This window comes from Sminthopsis crassicaudata, chromosome 3, assembly GCF_048593235.1.
Source record: "Sminthopsis crassicaudata isolate SCR6 chromosome 3, ASM4859323v1, whole genome shotgun sequence".
In the NCBI taxonomy this organism is placed as follows: domain Eukaryota; kingdom Metazoa; phylum Chordata; class Mammalia; order Dasyuromorphia; family Dasyuridae; genus Sminthopsis; species Sminthopsis crassicaudata.
Genome location: NC_133619.1, coordinates 48,740,747 through 48,759,904, shown reverse-complemented (window position 1 = coordinate 48,759,904; position 19,158 = coordinate 48,740,747). Strand labels below are relative to the sequence as shown.

The 19,158-nt window shown below is 40.2% G+C and overlaps 1 protein-coding gene and 1 long non-coding RNA gene across 2 annotated transcripts in view; one reads left to right on the top strand and one right to left on the bottom strand.

The window, feature by feature from the left end:
- Positions 1-19,158, bottom strand: part of LOC141564828 (uncharacterized) — a 176,574-nt gene that overhangs the window by 71,773 nt on the left and 85,643 nt on the right. The gene's annotated exons all lie outside the window — the stretch shown is intronic.
- The window catches only part of DIPK2A (divergent protein kinase domain 2A), a 38,820-nt gene continuing 34,771 nt past the window's right edge, over positions 15,110-19,158 (top strand). Inside the window, exon 1 of the mRNA XM_074298416.1 lies at positions 15,110-16,179. Within this exon, the coding sequence (XP_074154517.1) occupies positions 15,523-16,179 (657 nt within the window). The 5' untranslated portion in view covers positions 15,110-15,522. The remainder of the gene's footprint in view (positions 16,180-19,158) is intronic.

Sequence of the window (19,158 nt, the reverse complement as noted above, 5' to 3'; positions counted from 1 at the left end):
AAATAACTACCAGTTATAAATTTATTTATTTTTCATCCTTATATCTTTTTTTTGAGCCTTGATTGTATGCATTGAGGGTATGCTCAAAAAGGATATGAGAATCAGGTAACTTTCATGAATGATTTTCCAAATAGACCCCATTTTAAGGATACAAATTATAAGATATTGTTGTTTATTAAATGAAAGCCCTTGATTTGGAAGAGCAAAATGTAAAATCTTGAAGAAGGCTTTACTCAAGGTGACTTATATGTAAATCAAAATCATAGAAGAATATGATAAATGAAATAATTATGACAATTTTTCATTGAACCATTTCAATTGTTGATCATCAGGGAATTAAAAGGGAAGAGGAAAGAGGGAGAGGGAGAGAAAGAGAGAGAGAGAGAGAGAGAGAGAGAGAGAGAGAGAGAGAGAGAGAGAGAGAAAGAGAGAGAGAGAGAGAGAGAGAATACATTGCTTGCCACCTGATCCCCCATCCTATTCTGGATCCCTGCCTGTGAGAGATTTGCATAGCTCAATGAAATTGTGAGCTACTAAATTTGCCATAATGGGCAGGTCATAGTAGAAAGTTCTGACAAAAGGTGATGCACTGGAGAAACAAACCACGGCAGTCTGTGTTTGCCAAGAAAATTCCATGTTCAGTGTTAAAATAATAAAAGCAAAGACACCAAAAAATGAGACCCTCAGATTGGAATGTGGTATCCAATACCTCCTGAGAAGAGCAGAGGACAACTTCAGGTAGCTTCAATATTAATTAATTCATCACAGTATACAGTGTCTAGGCCAAAATTGAAAAAACGTTGAAAAGCTCAGCTGTGGATATGTTTAGTGACAGTTGGAAAGCTCAATACTGTAAAGATCAATACTGCATAAGAAACTCGAATACAGGATCTATGAACCAAGCTAACATGGATGTGGCCAAACAGGAGATGGAAAGATTAAGCATCAAAATCTTGGGCATCAGTGAACTTAAATGGATAGAACGGAGTGAATTTAGTTCAGATAAAAACTACATAACTTCTGTGGACAAGAATACCTTATAAGAAATGAAGTAACCCTCCTAATCACCAAAAAGGTGAGAGAAGCAGTAATGGGGTGTAGTCTCAAAATGACTGAATGACACCTGTTCATCACCACAGTAATAATATGAGTTTATGTTCCAACCACTGCTGCTGAAGAGACCAAAACATCTTCTAGAAATTACAAATTGGAATGCTGAAGCAGAAAATCAAAAGATAATTGGAATAACAAGCAAGTTTGACATTGGAGTACAAAATGAAGCAGGACAGAGACTAAAAGAGTTTTGTGATGATAACTTGCTGGTCATAACAAATACTTCCTTTCCATAATCTAAGAGACAATTCCAAACATGGACATTGCCAGATCAATATCAAAATCAGATTGATTATATACTTTGCAGTCAAAGGTAGATAAGCTCTTGGAGATGACTATGGCTCAGACCATGAGCTTCTTACTGCAAAATTCAGACTTAAATTGAAGAACGTAAGGTAGAACATCAGACTATATAAGGAAGGCCTAATTTATACCCTTATGAATATAAAGTGAAAGTGATGAATAGATTTAAGGGATTAGATCTGATAAATAGATTGCCTGAAGAAATATAGAAAGAGTTTTGCAATACTGTACAGGAGGCAGCAACAAAAAATTTTCCAAAGGGGGTGGGAGACTAAGAGCCAGAAAATAAAATGGCTGTCTGATGGGGCTTTACAAAATAGTTGGGGGAAGAAGGAAAGCAAAAGGGAAAGGAAAAAGAGAAAGATATATTCTAGTAAATGCAGAATTCCAGAGAATAGCAAGGAGAACTAAGAAGGGTTGTTGTTGTTGTTGTTGTTGTTGTTGTTGGCTTTTTTTTTTTTAATGAACAATATAAAGAAATAGAAGAAAATAATAGAGTGGGAAAGACAAGAGATCTCTTCAAGAAAATTAAAGATAACAAGGGAAAGTTTCATGCAAAAATGGGCATGATAAAAAATGATAGGGACTTAACAAAAGCAGAAGAGATTAAGAAGAAGGGGCTGAAAAACACAAAAGAATCATGAGGGTGTAGTTACTGTTCTAGAATCAGACATTCTGGAGAATAAAGTCAAGTGGGTTGCAGGAAACATTATTAACAATAAAGTGAGTGGAGGTCATGGAATTTTAGCTGAATATCTGATACCCTAAAAAATGATGCTGTTAAAAATGCTGCACTTAATATGCCAAAAATTTTGGAAAACACAACAGTGGTCACTGGATTGGGAAAAAAAACCCAAAAAACAAACAAAAAACAATTTACATCCCAACCTTCCAATCCTAAAGAAAGACAATACCACAAAATGTTCAAAATACCAAACAATTGTGCTTATGTCATATATCAAAAAGGTTATATCTAAAATTCTGCAAGCTAGACTTAAACAATATGCAAACCAAGAATAACCAGAAGAACACACTGATTTTTCAAGAAACAGAGAAACTAGAGTTCAAATTGCCAACATTCACTGGATTATGGAAAAATCAAAGGAGTTCCAGAAAAAACAAACATCTCCTCCTTCCTGACTTCACTTTAGCCTTTAACTATGAGAATCACAACAAAATGTTCCAAGTCTTTAAAGAGAGGGGAGCACTAGATCAACTTACTAATCACCTTAGGAATCTTTATGTGGGTTAAGAAGCCACAATTAGAACTGAACATGGAACAACTGATTGGTTTAAGATTGTATGTTGTTAACCTTATTGATTTAACTTTCATGCATAATACATCATACAAAGTGCCAGTCTGGATGAATCAAAAGCTGGAATTAAGGCTGCTGGGAGAAATATCAACAATTTCAGATATGCAGATGATAATACTCTGATAGCAGAAAGTAAAGAGGAATTAAGATGCTTCTTGATAAGAATGAAAAAGGAGGATGTAAAAGCTGGCTTGAGGCTAAACATTAAAAACAAAACTAAGATTTTGGCAACTTGTCCCATCTCTTCTTGGCAAATAGAGAGAATAAATAAATAGCAGCAATATTAGATTTAATATTCTTGGGCTCAAAGATCACTGTAGGCAGTGATTGCAGCTATGAAATAAAAAAAAAAAAAAAAAAAAAAAGCAAAACAAAACAAAACACTTCCTGGAAGGAAAGCTATGGCAAATCTGGACAATATACTAAAAAACAGATACATCAATCACCTTGTTGACAAAGGTCCTTATAGTTAAAACTATAGTTTTTCCAGTAGTAATGTATGGCTATGAACATTGGACTATAAGGAAAGCTGATTATCTCAGAATCTATGCTTTTGAACTGTGGCAATGGAGAACACTTTTGAGAATCCCTTGGACAGCAAGGAAATCAAATCCATCGGTATTTAAAAATTTTAACTCAGAATACTCACTGGAAAGTCAAATATTGAACCTGAATTGTAAATATTTTAGCCACAAAATGAGAAGAAAGGACTCACTGAAAAAGACTGCAATGTTGGGAGAGATTGAAGGCAAAAGGAAAAGGGGTCAGTAGAGGATGGATGCAATAGATATTATCATGGAAGCAACAAACATGAGTTTGGACAGATTCTGAGAGAAGTGGAGGATAGGAAGACCTGGAGTGCTATGGTACATGAGGTTAGAAGGAATCAGACATGACTGAATGCCTAAAAGGTAACAACAATAACATGATTGCTAAAGATGCTTCTGAATGTCAGAAAAATTTGTCCAAACAAAAAAGTTTTTTCTATAGTTGGCAAAGTACTATAAGGGAAGAAATCTTAGCAGCATTTCTCTGATAAAAGTTTTATTTTCAAGATATATAAGAAATTGATTCAAATTTGTAAAGAAAAAAATTATTTAATAGGAAAGTGGTTAAAGAATATAAATAGATAGTTTTCTGGGAAAGAAAACCAAACTATCTATAGCTATGTGAAAAATGCATTTGGCAACTCACTAACACAGAAATGAAAATTAAAGCAAGTCTGAGATTTCAGCTCACACCCATCAGATTGGCAAAACTGACAAACAAAAGATAAATGTTACAAAGGATTTGAAAAATCAGGTATGTTGATGCACCATTTATGGAGGTGCAAATCATTCCAGTTATTCTGGAAAACAATTTGGAATTATGCCCTAAAAGTTATTAAACAGTGCATTCCCTTCGATCCATTAACACCAGTACTAGATCTATAGTCCAGGAAAAAAAGAAAAAAAGGAAAAGTTCCTAGGTACACAAAAACATAGCAGCTCTTTTGATAGTGAATATAACTAGAAGTTAAGGGGTACCTCCATCAATTAAGGAATGCTTGAAAAATATGGTAAATAATAGTAGTAGAATACTATTAGACCATTAAAAAATAAGAGTTTCAGAGAAACCTGAGAAGGCTTATATGAACTGATCTGGTAAGTAAGCAGAGACAGAACTTATACTATAATATGAATACTGTAAAAATGAACATTTCTTAAAAAAACCATAAGAACTCTGATCAATGAAATAATCAACTAAATTCATTGGTTCTGCCCACCTCACGATGAAGAGGTGATAGACTAATGTGCAGAACGAGAAACATAATTTTGGATATGTCCAAAGTGAGAAGTTGTTTTGCTTGACTATTCTTATATAGGAGTTTTGTGTATATATATATATATATATATGTTGGTTCCAGTGGAAGATGGGAGAGAAAGGAGAAAAAAGGAATACTTAATGTTCAGAAAACTTCTACAATTAAATCACCAAATATAATAGTTTATTAGACAACCATGTCATTATGTCAATAATGAAGAATTAGTGAAAATGCCCATTTTTTTCAATGAAATGAGATAATGTAAATAAAATAATTATTATACACAAAAACCTTCAGGGAGTTATTTTTTCTTTTAATTACTGTAGCTATATTTTAAAAAATTTGTATCCCTTATGCTTTTTTTTTTTTTTTTTTTTACTGTGGCAAAAAATTACTTCTATAATTAAGCATAAAATGTGTCTTGTAGATTCCAAACTGCTTATTTGATTAACCTTCCATGTAATTACAAATATTTTTGTGTTTAAGTAGGTGGGCATAAATATGCATGCACATATTTTGGCTCCAAGTTGGGGTGGAATTCTCAGTATGGAAACTCCTTTCCCTGATGCACACTGGTACCTCATTTGTAATTTGCACATGAAACCTATTTGGAAGCAGTGAAAACTGGCTAAGTGGTTTATCCCAGGTCCCCTAGTCACACAACTATTGTATTCAAGATTGATCTTGAACTTGGGTCTTCCTGATTCCAAAACTGGTCCTGTATCCATTATACCATGCTGCCTCTGCCTCTCTGAAGAACAATGATTGTAAAATAGCAGTGCAACTATAGAATTAAGTCCTTAAAATACAAATTTCATATTTACAGAGAAGTTTTTTACTCAAAATCTTAAAAATTTTAAAAGCCATTACCCTTCATTTAACCATACACTGAAATAAAATGACAACTTTGGTTTTACAAATTTATAATAAAATTTCAAAACCTGTTTATTTTTGTTAAATTTATCTGAACAAGTTGGGTAGAATTCTGACAATTACTCAATAACTTAAGCCCTCAAAGCTTCTTCTGAAGAATCTAGTTCTATTTCTAATCAGTTAGTTAAGAAGTACACTGGACCTAGAATCAGGGAATCCTGAGTTCAAATTCTGCCCCAGATATTTATTAGTAATGATCCTGGGCAAGTCCCTTAACTTGCCTGCCTCATTTTCCTCATCTATAAAACAGGGGTAGTAATAGGTCCTAACTCTGAGTTGTTACAGATTGCAAACCTTAAATAAAGCACAATATAAATATTACTATTATTATTACTAGTAAGCAGGGATTTGTTAAGCAGTTACTAGGTATGAAACACAGGGCTAAACACTGAGAGTAGCAGAAAAAGGGTAAAAATAGTTCCTGTCCTGAAGGATTTTACATTGTAATGGAGGAGACAACATGCAAAGAAATAGGTACATTTTGTGTGCATACACACACACACACACACACACACACACACACACACACACACTAAATTGAAGATAATCTCAGAGGGAAGGCACTAGCATTAAGGGAGAGCAGGAAAGAGTTCTTTTATAGTTGAATTTGAGCTGAATATGAAAAGAAGTCAGGAATCCAGGGAAGAGAGACAGAGAAGCATTCCAAGCATGGAGGGTAGATTATACAAAAAGAGAGACAGAATAGACCAGAGAATAAACATTAATACAATGCCTACTACATGTCAAGTACTGTGCTAACACTTTACAAATACATTCCTAAATCATTTGATTCTCACAACAATCCTGTGAAGTAGAAACTGTTATTATCCTCATTTTACAGTTGAGCAACTGACAGTTGGGGAACACATTTACTTCCTTCCTTCCTTTCTTCCACTTGCAACCTCTTTTCACTTGAGAAAAATTTTATGCAACCCCAGGAATAGAGGCAAACAAAATATGTATACAAGTCAAGCATTTATTGGTTTCCTTTCTTTCCTTTTCCTTCCTTCCCCTTTTTTTTTTTTCCTTAGGAGAATATGAAAATACAAATAGAAATGGAAAAAGTTGCCAGAGATACTATTATCAAGAGGGAGCCAGATCTCACTGAGCACCAGAAATCAGAAGGATAGGAAAAGATTAAACCTTCATTTTAAAAATGAAAGCAAATTTGTAAATTATGAAACAGGAACTGCAGAGAACACTGAGGGGGTTAAGAGGGAGAGAGGATGGGAAAGGGGGATTAAACTGACAGTTGAGAACTCAATCACTGACATGGGAAAGTATAACAGCATCATCTACCAGATGGTTCTCTTTGAAGGCTAATGAATGAGGAATAATTCAAGTAGATTATCACTTACCAAGAACAGGCCATTGGAGGAAGGAAGTGATAGGGCAGATGATAAAATGTTGAGTCCCATTAGGTCTTTGAGGTCCCATACTCAGGAAGCAAACAGGGGAAAAGGTATTGTTTTGGGGTGTCAGAACAGGAAGTAGAAGTTGGAAATTTAAGCAGACCTAATCCAAGAAAGACCTCTGGGGAATTAGAGAAGGTAGGAAGGAAAGACAGAGGCCAAAGGTCTAAGAAGTATTTATAAAGATCAGAGGATATTTAATGATATTTTATATTGTGGCTTTAAATAAAAGGGAATTCAAAGCAGTAACCACTAGTGTCCATGACTGATGTTGAAGCCATACAGGTAGAATTCTAATTTTGTGGAAAATCACTCGTCCTGTAATGAGCTTGATGATGAAAGTGCTATTTATATATTGATGAGTAACCCAAAAAACCCTCTTGTAGGAACATATTAAGTATATCATTAGTAAAAATGAGAAAAATGGAAAATCCTGCCTTTTGAATAGACATTAAAATGTGAAAGGAAAAAAAAAAAAAAGATCTTATCAGATCTGAACATAAGAAAGCAAGAACATAATAAAAGGAGCTAGTAGAATTTAAAATGCCAAAGACTAATAATAAAAACTAGCACTATTTTTGGCAAAGCTGCAAGTAGTACATGTTGAAGACAGATTTTGCTCATTGCTCAAAAAAATGTTTAAAATCCCCAACACTTTAATATAAGATGCTAAGGAGGTTATTAGAAGGTATTTTTTATATGATAGCAATAAGCTAATTCTTAAGTCTTTAATGCCAAGCCACATTGGCTATACAGTTTGTCTCATGGGCTAAGGACCAAATGCCCAATAATATTTGTAGCAGGACTTAATAATTAGTAAATCATGAATCACTTGTTTACATTTCCAACCCCAAAGCTAATTAAGAGGTTGTATCATAATTATAGGTCTGAGTAAGTGAAAGCTGCTTAGATTTCCCAAGTCTTGATTTCACAACAGGAATTCTGGCTTATCAAGTATTTCGCGTTGTAACTCTGATTGAGATAGGAAGCTAATAATTAAAATAGTAGTCTTAAAGAGACTAAATAAGAGAGTCCCATTACTGTGATCTGAGCTCCTTTTTCCATCATCATTAGGGAGGGAACTTGAGTGGAGAAGAGGCAGCCATTCTTGTGAACTGAGCAGATATGAAAGTCTAGCTGGAAGAATAAGAATAAGGGAGATACAAGGGGAATCTTGATCTAAGTGAGTTTATTACTATCATCACTTTCCCTCTGACCCCACTGGAAATATCTCAGGACCCTGAACCCAAGAGCTCTGGGAACTGAAGATCCCCCTCCAGACCACCACACTGTTGCCAGCCTGAGTCCTCCAACTATCACTAAGGAGAGAAATAACTGTGGAGGAGCCCACCTTCTTGACACCATCAATATCCACTGCCCCCAAGAGTCCTGGGAGTGGTAATATTCACCAGGCCAATCCTGCTTCCAGCCCACAACTTGAAGACATGGCCTTGGGAAATAACCTCCATAAAGTCTGGCAATGGTTTCTTTAGGTGCTGCAGCCTGAACTACTGAGGAAAATAAAGTTTTTGCCACTAAAATCTTTGACATTTTCAAATTGTCCATTATCAGAAATTGATACAAGTAGATATGACATTAAAAAGTGATGTATTATCATCACCTGCGTTGCCACTAAGTACAATGGAACTGTAACATTTGCCTCGAAGCTGAAATTTGGTATGTGTCAACCTCCCCACTAGAATGTGAGTTCTGTAATTTGGAACTATGCCCAGAGGGCTATAAAACTATGTATACCCTTTGATGCAGTAGTACCACTTCTGGGTCTGTATCCCACAAAGATCATAAAAGAGGGGAAAGGAACCACTTGTGCAAAAATGTGTGGCTCTTTTTATGGTGGTAAAGAATTGGAAAAGAGGTAGATGCCCATCAATTGGGTAATGGCTGAATAAATTATGGTATATGAAAGTAATAGAATATTATTGTTCTATAAAAAAGAATGAACAGGTTGATTTTAGAAAAGGCTGGAAAGATTTACATAAATTGATGCTGAGTGAAGCACGCAGAACCAGAAAAACATTGTACACAGCCACACGATTGTATATTAATCAACTATGAGAGACTTGGTTCTCAGCAATTCAGTGATTCAAAGCAATCTCAATAAACTTTGGATGGAAAATGCCATTTGCATTCATAGAGAGACCTATGGACACTGACTGTGGATCAAGACACACTATTTTCACCTTTTTCCCTCCTTTCTCATGGTTTTCCCCTTTTGTTCTGATTTTTCTCTCCCAACATGATTCATATGGAAATATGTAAAAAACCGAATATACTTGTATAACCCAAAAAATGAAATTTAAAAAATAAAAAAGAATGTGAGCTCTCAGAAACCCTTACCTTTTTACTTGTAACCCTAGAATTTTGCACATAGTAAACATTTAATAAGTGCTATTTTAAAAATTTCATTCACTTGTTCTCTGCAAGATCAGCTGAGTACTGAGGTCATCTTTGGAGAGAATACCATCAAAAATGGTGCAAGCACTTGGTTCATCAATGCTCTGATCCTCAGCAAAAGGGCCCTTCTCTTGTAGTACTAAAGAGATTATAAAACTATTTACATTTAAACAAACTTGTGATACCTAACACCTTAGTAAACCTTGTTAAAAAAATAGTGGCTTGGGGTTTATTATTCAGACTTAACTGCTTACAACACAAGGCTTCAAGAACATCCAATAATTCTACTAGTGAAATTATGGTAACTTTTTCTAGTCTTTTAGTGATTAAAAAAAAATTGGGCTTTTTCTCATTTGAAGCATCCTATAAGGATATATTTTTAAATTAAACAAACGGGTAACAGTAATAGTGACTGAAGAACAAGTGATTGTAAGAGAAGAAAAAGAGGAAATAAATCAGTTGGTTAACAGAACAGTGGCAGCCTTGGTGGGAGATGAAATTACAACCACATTGTAATTGTCCCTTCTGCTGAAAAGTGTTATGAGATCCTACCTAAATACATCAGCGATTATAGCCACTTGGGCACACTTATTATAGTACATGTTCAAAATATCTACTACAAAGCTCTAGATGGTATAGAACATGCCTCTTTAATTTGTTTTACATAGTGTTGGATTGTAAAATGAATTAAGTGTATTGCATATGTAGTACATTCCACAGGGAATTGCCATTTGAGTACAGATTAGACTAACTGGCCCTTTCAACACTGTGTCCTGTGATCTGTGATAAAAAGAAAAAAAATAGGAGGTCACTATTAGGGAACTTGGATATTAATGTCGGTATCATTCAATATATATTTCCTGTATCTCTGCTATATCTGGGGCATTATGATCCCCTTTATGGTGAACACAAAGATGAATAATACTTTATGATCGATTTCAATGGTAAAACAATCCTAAATGTAAATCATGACAACTCTAAGGTACCACTATACACCTCTCAGATTAGCTAAAATGACAGAAAAAGATGATGAATGTTGGAGAGGACACTAATACATTGTTGGTAGAGTTGAATGGATCCAACCATTCTGAGGAGCAGTATGGAATTATGCCCAAAGGATTATCAAACTCTGCATACTCTTTTATCCAGTAGTGTTTCTATTGGGCCTATTTTGCAAAGAGATAATAAAAAAGGGAAAAAGACCCACAAGTGCAAGAATGTTTGTGGCAGCCCTTTTTGTAGTGGCAAAGAACTGGAAAGTGAGTGAATGCCCATCAATTGGAGAATGGCTGAATAAATTGTGGCATATGAATGTTATGGAATATTATTGTTCTATAAGAAATGATCAGAAGGATGATTTCAGAGAGGCTGGAGAGACTTACATGAACTGATAAGTGAAATGAGCAGAACCAGGAAATCATTGTGCACAGCAGCAAGATTATGGTGATCAATTTTGATGGACATGGCTCTTTTCAACAATGAAGTGATTTGGGTCAGTTCCAATGGTCTTGGGAAAGAGTGAGCCATCTGCACTCTAAGAGAAGCCTATGGGAACTGAATGTAGATCACAACATAATATTTTCATTTTTTTGTTATTTGCTTGCATTTTATAGTCTTATTTTTCTTTTTGGTCTGATTTTACTTGTGTAGCATTATAATTCTGAAAATATGTATAGAAGAATTGCACATGTTTAACATATATTGGATTACTTGGCATTTAGGGGAGAGAGTGCGGTGAAGGGAAGGAGAACAAAATCAGAACAAAAGATTTTGCATGTTTTGAAAATAAAAGTTTCTTTTTTTAAACCTTTTTTACACCAATTCAAGGTAGAAAGTGCTAAATGTTCTACAATATTACTGGAATTCTCTGATGGAAATGAATACTTTACTACTCAATTCCATTTGAACTGTTGATCCTCTTTAAGATTTTTAAAGCACTAGGTGAATTATCCCAATCAATTCTTAAATGCTATTATTCCCATTTTAGTGAATAAACTAAAGGCCGAAGAAGTTTAAATTATGTGCCTGAAACATACCTAGTGTCCAAGGATTTGAAATCAGGTCATCTTGAATCTAACAGGATTAATTGATCATGGTAGAATCTCTACTTTCAAGGACTAATAAATGAAAATTTGAAAATTTAGGAGAAAGTACCCTGTGGACTAGTCTCCCCTAATTTAAATTGAGCTTTTGGTCTTTCCCCCCACATTTTAATATAACAAAAAGAAAAAAAAACACCCAATAATAATTAGCAATTCTTATTTCTCAGACTTTGAAAAATAAAACTTCTTTCCTTACAAAATTGGGAAGTAGGTAGTACATAGATCATTCCCATTCTGAAAATGAGTAAGCTGAGGTACATACAAAGGTTATGTAACTTGTCCCAAGCTCTACAGATGATTTGAATATTGGTGTTAGGTTATTTCAGACACTGAGTTTTACAACTTTATTTAGCTTGTGAAACTGATTAGGTTTTAGATACGATAGCAGAAAGAAGACTAAATTTGGAGTGAGATGTTCTGGGCTCAAATCCTGATTTTACTTATCTTCTTGATCTCTCTCATCTTGTTTGGTTCTAATATCATTTTTATGGTCCCTTCAAGCTAATTCTATGAGCTGAAATACAGAATACTAAAAAAAATCAGCTAAAAAGAATGTTAGATACTTTATTTTTAAATAAATGCACAATCCAAAAAGAGGACTATGGGGACTGAATGTGGATCAAAACATAGTATTTTCACCTTTTTTTGTTGTTTGCTTGCTTTTTGTTTTCTTTCTCATTTTTCTTCCTTTTTGATCTGATATTTTTCTTGTGCAACATGTTATTTGTGGAAATATGTATAGAAGAACTGCACATGTTTGACATATATTGATTACATTACTTGCTGTCTAGGAGGGGGTCCGGAGAAGGGAGTGAGGAAAAGAAAAGAAAAGAAAAGAAAAAAAAACAAAAACAAAAACAAAAAAACCTTGAACACAATGTTTTTTAAGGGTCAATGTTGAAAACTTTACATATATTTTGGGAATAAAAAGCTATGACTTAAATGAATGCACAGTACTTGGAGTACAAATAATTTAATATTTTTCTTAATCCTAAATTTGTACTTTCAATTCTAAGCACATTTTTTGGAATGACTCTGATAATTCACAAAGTATGTGAAAAGCAAAATGATGGCAAAGGGCCTTGGGATCATATCGTGTGAGAAGCTGCAGAAGGGATTGGAGATGTAAAATGGGAAGATGAGAGAAGGAAAGAACATAACATTTATTGAGCGAGCTCCTTACGGTTTGCAAGGTGCTTTACAAATAACACATCATTCTGTCCTCACAACAATCCCAGGAGGTAGACATTATTATTCTTCCCACTTTGCAAATGATTAAACTGCACAAGAGCTTAAAAGCAATAACACAGTTGGAAAATCAGAGTAACTTAAAAGGGCAACAGAAGCCTTGCAGACAGGAGAGTTGCTCCACCTCTGACAGTTTTCAAGCAAACCCTTGATGAGTACTTCCCTGCTGTGTTTTAGAGGAGTTTCCTGTTCCAGAATAGGTAAAACGAGATTGGCTGTGAAATTGTAGACTATTTCTCTTCTTTCTAGTCCCAAAATAATGAGTAATTGGCTATTCAGAAATGGGGGCTCAAAGACCACGGGCAAACTTTAAAAGAAAAAAGTAAAACTGTTAATTGAAAATTCTCCTTTACATGAAGTAGAAAGAAAACAACAAAAAACCCAGTGATGTTCCCGCTGATTTCTGTTAAGTAATACTAACTGTAGGCCTGTAAGAATGTTTTGTAAAGTAAGGAATTAAGGGATTTGAACATGTTTCATCTCATTCTGAACCAAAATGGTCTTAAATCTGGGCCCTGGTTACCATTCAGATAACATAATAAAGTATGCTGTGACCATATCCCAAAAAGAAATCTCTCTCACACACAAGTAGTTAACGTAGTAACAATGTTCTTTTTTTAAAATAAGAAACGTTTTCTTGCACAGTATCTTTGACTTTCACAAGTTTTTACAGGCACGCAACACTAGATTGTCAGGCAAAAGACCTGTAATTCAAGTTCTAGTTCTAGCCCCAAGACATTGGGAACCTAATTTCGTGCCTGTAATCTTCCCTCCTCTTTAGACTGTAAGAGGCTTTCTTTGGCTCCTTCTTCAAAGGGCAGAGCTGCCCGGGTGCTGTCAGTGTAAGATGGCATTATGTGAACGACTATTGATTTAACACTGTTCATTTGCCGGTGTCAGTGATTTGTTTCTCGCATTAGAGACCCTAAAACCTGCTGTCCTCACTTTTAGGATCCCACGTCCTTTACACCAGATCATACATCGGTTATGCACTGCACTAGCAGAATTCGTGAAGTGGAATTATATTCCATTATTTATGGAAGTCACCAGCAGCAGCATCCAAACTGCTGCGCCAGGGCAACAAAGGATTGACTAAATCAAAGCATCAGATGGACAATTCCTTAAGCCGCAACGTCCCGTCACTTTCCGCGCACTACTCGAATTCTCCCCTCAAGTTTGCATTTAGCTCCTGGGGTCAGGAGAAATGAGCTCCACTTCTCCGCACCAGAAGAGGCAGAGGACTGCGTCCCTGGAGCAGGACCGCGGGACGCGAGGTCACCAGCCCACGCCGGCTCCGCCTCCCCTGCCTCCCTTCGCGGGTGACTGCGCCCCCATTCCCTAATTGCTCGGAGCCCCCTTCTTCCCCAGAACCGCTGTTCCCCCCACCCCGGGAGGTGCTGGTTCCGGGGTCCGCTCGCTACAGCCCCAGCTTCCCAGGGAAGCCCACTGGCGCGGCCCGGAGCTGAAGGGCTCCGTTCCCGCTCCCAACGCAGTCCGGGAAAACGCAAAAGAGGCGCCGGACAGGGAGGACTCGTCCGTTCCCGGCTGGGCAGTCCACTTCGCTAGCCCCGAGTCTGAGCGTCCCCCTTTCCCGCAGCGCGAGCTCCTCCCCCGCCCCGCCTCCGCGAGAGCGCGCACCTCTTTATGGGAAGGGCGACCCCTCCCCTGCTCCTCGTCCCCGAGGCGCGTGCCCAAAATCCTTAAAAGGGCATGGGGGCGTTGTCAGAGCACGGCTCCGCCCCTCCCCCCCATTCGTGGTTCAGCCCACGGCGGAGGGGCAGCTCCGGTTCTTTCCTCCACCAGAACTCGCAGCTCTCAGGGAGGCGAAGCAAGCTTATTTTTAAAGTGCCGTTCCCCTTCTGTCCGCCCACGTGAAAACTGCCACGTTCGTCAGGCCGCCTCTCCGAGCACGCCCCTCGCGGTCCCAGAGAAACCACGTCCCGCCCCCTCGAAAATCCAGCATTTTTTTAAGCGATACCCACCCTACCCAGAATCTCCCTCGTTCCCCGCAATGATGGAGGGCAGAGTGGCTGTGCTCGACCGCATCCTAACAATGCCATCTCCACCCCATTCGCCTCCTAGTAAAGAAGTCGCCATCCCCGCCCCCTCCCTCCTTGAGCAAAGGTGGCGCCCCGCCCACCCCCGGACGTCCGTTCGAAGCCTCCCCTCAGGAAGAGCGCGCGCACGCTCCCGAGGCTGCATGCGATTCGTCCGCCTTGCCCCGCCCCGTCACGCCGTCCCCGCCCTCTTCACACGAGGGAGGGGAGGGATCTCCCTCCTCCGCCCCGCGTCTGGGGAAAGTGTGTGGCAGCTGGGGTGGCTGGCGTGCTGTCTCGCGGAGGCCAGAGCCCCTCCTCCTCCCTTCCGCCCGGTCTCCAGTAGGAGGCGGTCTAACCTCTTTCTCACTCAGCCTCTTCTCTCCATCCCGGGCCCCGCGCTCCCCCGTGTGCGGCGCGCACGCGCGCGCGCTCCCGGCCGTCCGTTCCCCGCTCTCCCTCGTCCCTCCTCCCCCCTCCGGCTTCTCTATAACTTGGCTGGTGTGGAGGAGGCGCCGCTGGAGTCGGACCCGGCGGAGGGCAGGGAGACACCGGGGGAGGGAGAGAGGCAGAAAGAGAGCCCGAGAGGAGTTGGTAGGGACAAGTGGCCGGGGGGAGGAGCGGGAGCCGGCTCTGGTTCCTTTCTCTTTCCTTCCCCGCCACACTCCCGGTCCCTCTCGCTCACTCCCCGTCTCTCTCCCCGCGCTCTGCACACACGCGCGGCCGCCCGCCCGCCTTCCTGCCTCGCCTCCCTCCGGGTCGGGCCGGGCTCGCGGGCTCAGCGGGGGGTCCCTCCCCCCGGGGCGGGGCTGGGGGGGGCGCCGGCGGCCCCCGGGCGGGATGTGGCGCCTGGTGCCCCCGAAGCTGGGCCGCCTGTCCCGCTCGCTGAAGCTGGCGGCGCTCGGCAGCCTGTTGGTGCTGATGGTGCTGCACTCGCCGTCGCTGCTGGCGTCCTGGCAGCGCAACGAGCTGGCGGACCGGCGCTTCCTGCAGCTCAATAAGTGCCCGGCGTGCTTCGGCACGAGCTGGTGCCGCCGCTTCCTCAACGGGCAGGTGGCCTTCGAGGCGTGGGGCCGCTTGCGCCTGCTGGACTTCCTCAACGTGAAGAACGTGTACTTCGGGCAGTACGGGGAGCCCCGCGAGGGTGGCCGCCGCCGCGTCGTGCTCAAGCGCCTGGGCTCGCAGCGCGAGCTGGCGCAGCTCGACCAGAGCATCTGCAAGCGGGCCACGGGCCGCCCGCGCTGCGACCTGCTCCAGGCCATGCCCAAGACGGAGTTCGCCCGCCTCAACGGCGACGTGCGGCTGCTCACGCCCGACGCCGTGGAGGGCTGGTCCGACCTGGTGCACTGCCCCTCGCAGCGCCTGCTGGACCGCCTGGTGCGCCGCTATGCCGAGACCAAGGACTCGGGCAGCTTCCTGCTCCGCAACCTGAAGGACTCGGAGCGGATGCAGCTGCTGCTCACGCTCGCCTTCAACCCCGAGCCGCTGGTGCTACAGGTAGGCAGGCGGCCGGGACGGGGCGGGCGCCACGGGAGGGGGGGTGGGGGGGGACGGGCTGAGGGCTGGGAAGCCGCGGTCTAACCGGCCGGGACCCTACGTCTACACCGCCAGAGGGAGTCCACACTCCCCTCGCCCTTCCTTCCCCCCCTCTCTGTGCGGGACTCAGTCTTCCCGCTCTTCTCTGCAAGTCCAAGTCTCGGAAATTATCTCTGGAGTCAGCTTTGCTCCTTCCCTGTGTCTCTGGCTCGGAGAGCGTCTCTGGACTGAGTCTCCTCTCTCACTTGTGTCTCCGTCCTGGAGACTGAGTCTTCTCTTTACTGGGTCTGTGTCCTGGTGTCGCTGTCTGGGAGGACTTCGGACTGAGTCTTATTCCTCTCCCCTCATCTGTCCCAGAACTTCTCTAGACCGAGTCTTCCCTCTTCCCTGTGTCTGGCTCGGAGAGTCTGGACTGAAGTCTCCTCTCTTACATGTGTGTCAGTCCTAGAAAACGGCTCTGGACTGAGTCTATTACCTCTCCTGTATCTCTCTCACAGAATGTATCAGGACTGAGTCTATTACCTCTCTTTCTTGTATCTTTCACTCACAGAATGTATCAGGACTGAGTCTTTTCTCTCACGTGTGACTATCTCTGCACTGATTCTTATTCCTCTCTTCCCTGTATCTCTGTCTCAGGACTTCTCTGAACTGAATCTTTTCTGCTCTGGTACCTCTGTCCTGGAGAACTCCCTTCTTTCCTGTATCTCTCACTCACAGAATGTATCTGGACTATCTTCTCTCTTCCTTGTATTTGGCTCAGGACTTCTCTAGACCAGCCTTCCCTCTTCCTTATATCTCTTACTCAGAGACTGGCTCTAGCCTGAGTCTTATCTGTCCTGGAGACCTTCTCTGTCCTGTCTTATTCCTCTCTTCGATGTATCACCACCTTGCTATCACTGTCCTGGAGAACTTCGCACTGAGTCTTCTTCCTCTCTTCCCTGACTCTCACTCAGAGAATGTCTCTTAACTCAGCCCTGCCTCTCTTTGCGGTATCTCTGGCCTGAAGACTGTCTCTGGACTCAGTCTTCTTCCTGCCTCTATCTCGGGGCTGCCTCCAGCTCTCTCGAACTTGGTCTCCCCCTCTCTTCTGGGCTGCTCTCAATGTGACCTCGGTAAAAAACAAGTTTGTATCAGTGGCTTTGATTAAACTACATTTTAAAAGTTGAACTTCTCAGTGCCCTCCCTCCCCTCCCCCCCCCTTTTAGTTTCCTTCACAGATTCTCCAAAAGAGGAAGAATCAGTTGGAGAGCTTAAGAGAAGAAGAGATTTTTTAAAAGTGAAAGTTAAATCAAGTATGATGCAAATAATTAAACTTCTGAATAGAATGAGGGAGTAAAGAAAAGTGCATTTAAGTAAAAGTAGACTAGGGACTCAATGTTGTGACTTCACCCTCCATGTTCTGTCCTTTTGGACGTGCTGGACCAGGGCACAGTTCATATGCTGAAGTGGAGGAAAATGAGTTCCATTTCCCTGTAGGCTTCGCTGTTGTTTGTAGAGCCCCTTGCGAAGCTCTTTAGATGGATACTGTTTTGGTCTACAGAAAGCAACAAAAGTGATCATTTTGAGCTATCACTTGAGCTTCTACAGTTACTTGCCTGGGTGACTAGTGTAACGTTTTAAAATTATGGTAGATTGTTGAATAGGAAATAAATAAAGTGGTGGGATGAGATCCTGTGCTGAGTCACAGTGTTTCAGGCAGCAGTGAGAAAGTGCCTTTTATATGGATGTGTGAGCGTTCCACTCCACTCCCCTCACCCTCTCTCTTACTATCTTCCTTGTAAGGGAAACATTTAGGGCCCAAACACAGGTAGTATTTTTATTTTTATTTTGGGTTTCCTTACTGTGTAGAGATTTGGAAAAAAGAAGCAATCTTTAAAATGCTTTAAGTGAATGTGATTTGAACATAGAGGGGGAGACAGTATACAAATTATTTTGGCTATGCTGGAAACATTTTGTGCCTTTTAAAAAATCATATAATTCTAGGTAATGCATATAGGTAGAGAGTTTATGAGGCTTGACATTTCAAAGCAAGGAAGAATTTCCCAAATACTTCTGTATCTTTTAAGTTAAATTTTAATCAGGACTCACTGTTTTGAAGAAATCTCCTAATTGTGAAATCGGGTAACCTTGAGGGGGTATTTATAATATATACATTCTTGAATCAAATCCTGAATGTTTTATTCTTTCATTTTTTACATTGTTTTCTGTTAATGAAATAGAAATTGTAATGATTCTTATATAAGTATTCTCTTGAGACAGAGATACAGGGAAAATATTTGGAGCAATCATATTGCAGAAGAGTTTCCAAAGTTTTTATGTTTTTTTTGGTCTGCAAAAAGTACAGATACATTTTTTCATTTGAGGAAAAGGTAAATGACGAACTAAATGATTTTATCACTATATTTTAGAGGACTTTTTCTAGAACCAATCATTCCAGAATATTTCTTAAGAGTGTCAGAAATTAAAATTTATTTATTATGAATATTCTGGTACTACATGTATATTCAAAAAGTAAGTTTCAGAAGTCAGCACTGTTGCTTTCTTTGCTCTAGTTCCTATTTCTGCTTTGAAATTATTTCCTTGGCTGTTCATAAAGTATTTGGTGCCAGAACTTGGGATCTGGCTTCCTCCTCCTTCCTCCTCCTTTTTCTTAACTGACTTCTTTAAGTTGCTCAAGTTTAGTTGCATGAGAACTTTAATAAGAAGTTATTTTTAGTTATAAGAATCAGAATACTAAGTCTTCATTCAAGTTATGTCTTATAATTTCCCCTCACTTCATACTACATTTGTAGGGTGACAGTTTTTATCAGAGATAATGCCATAAGCTGTGATGAAGCTTAATGAATCCCAGTAATTGCTCCAAATTGGTAATATATAAGTGAATAGGATGTGGGGTTACAAATAAGAATTTAGGGTACAGAACACTATTTGCAGTCTTTA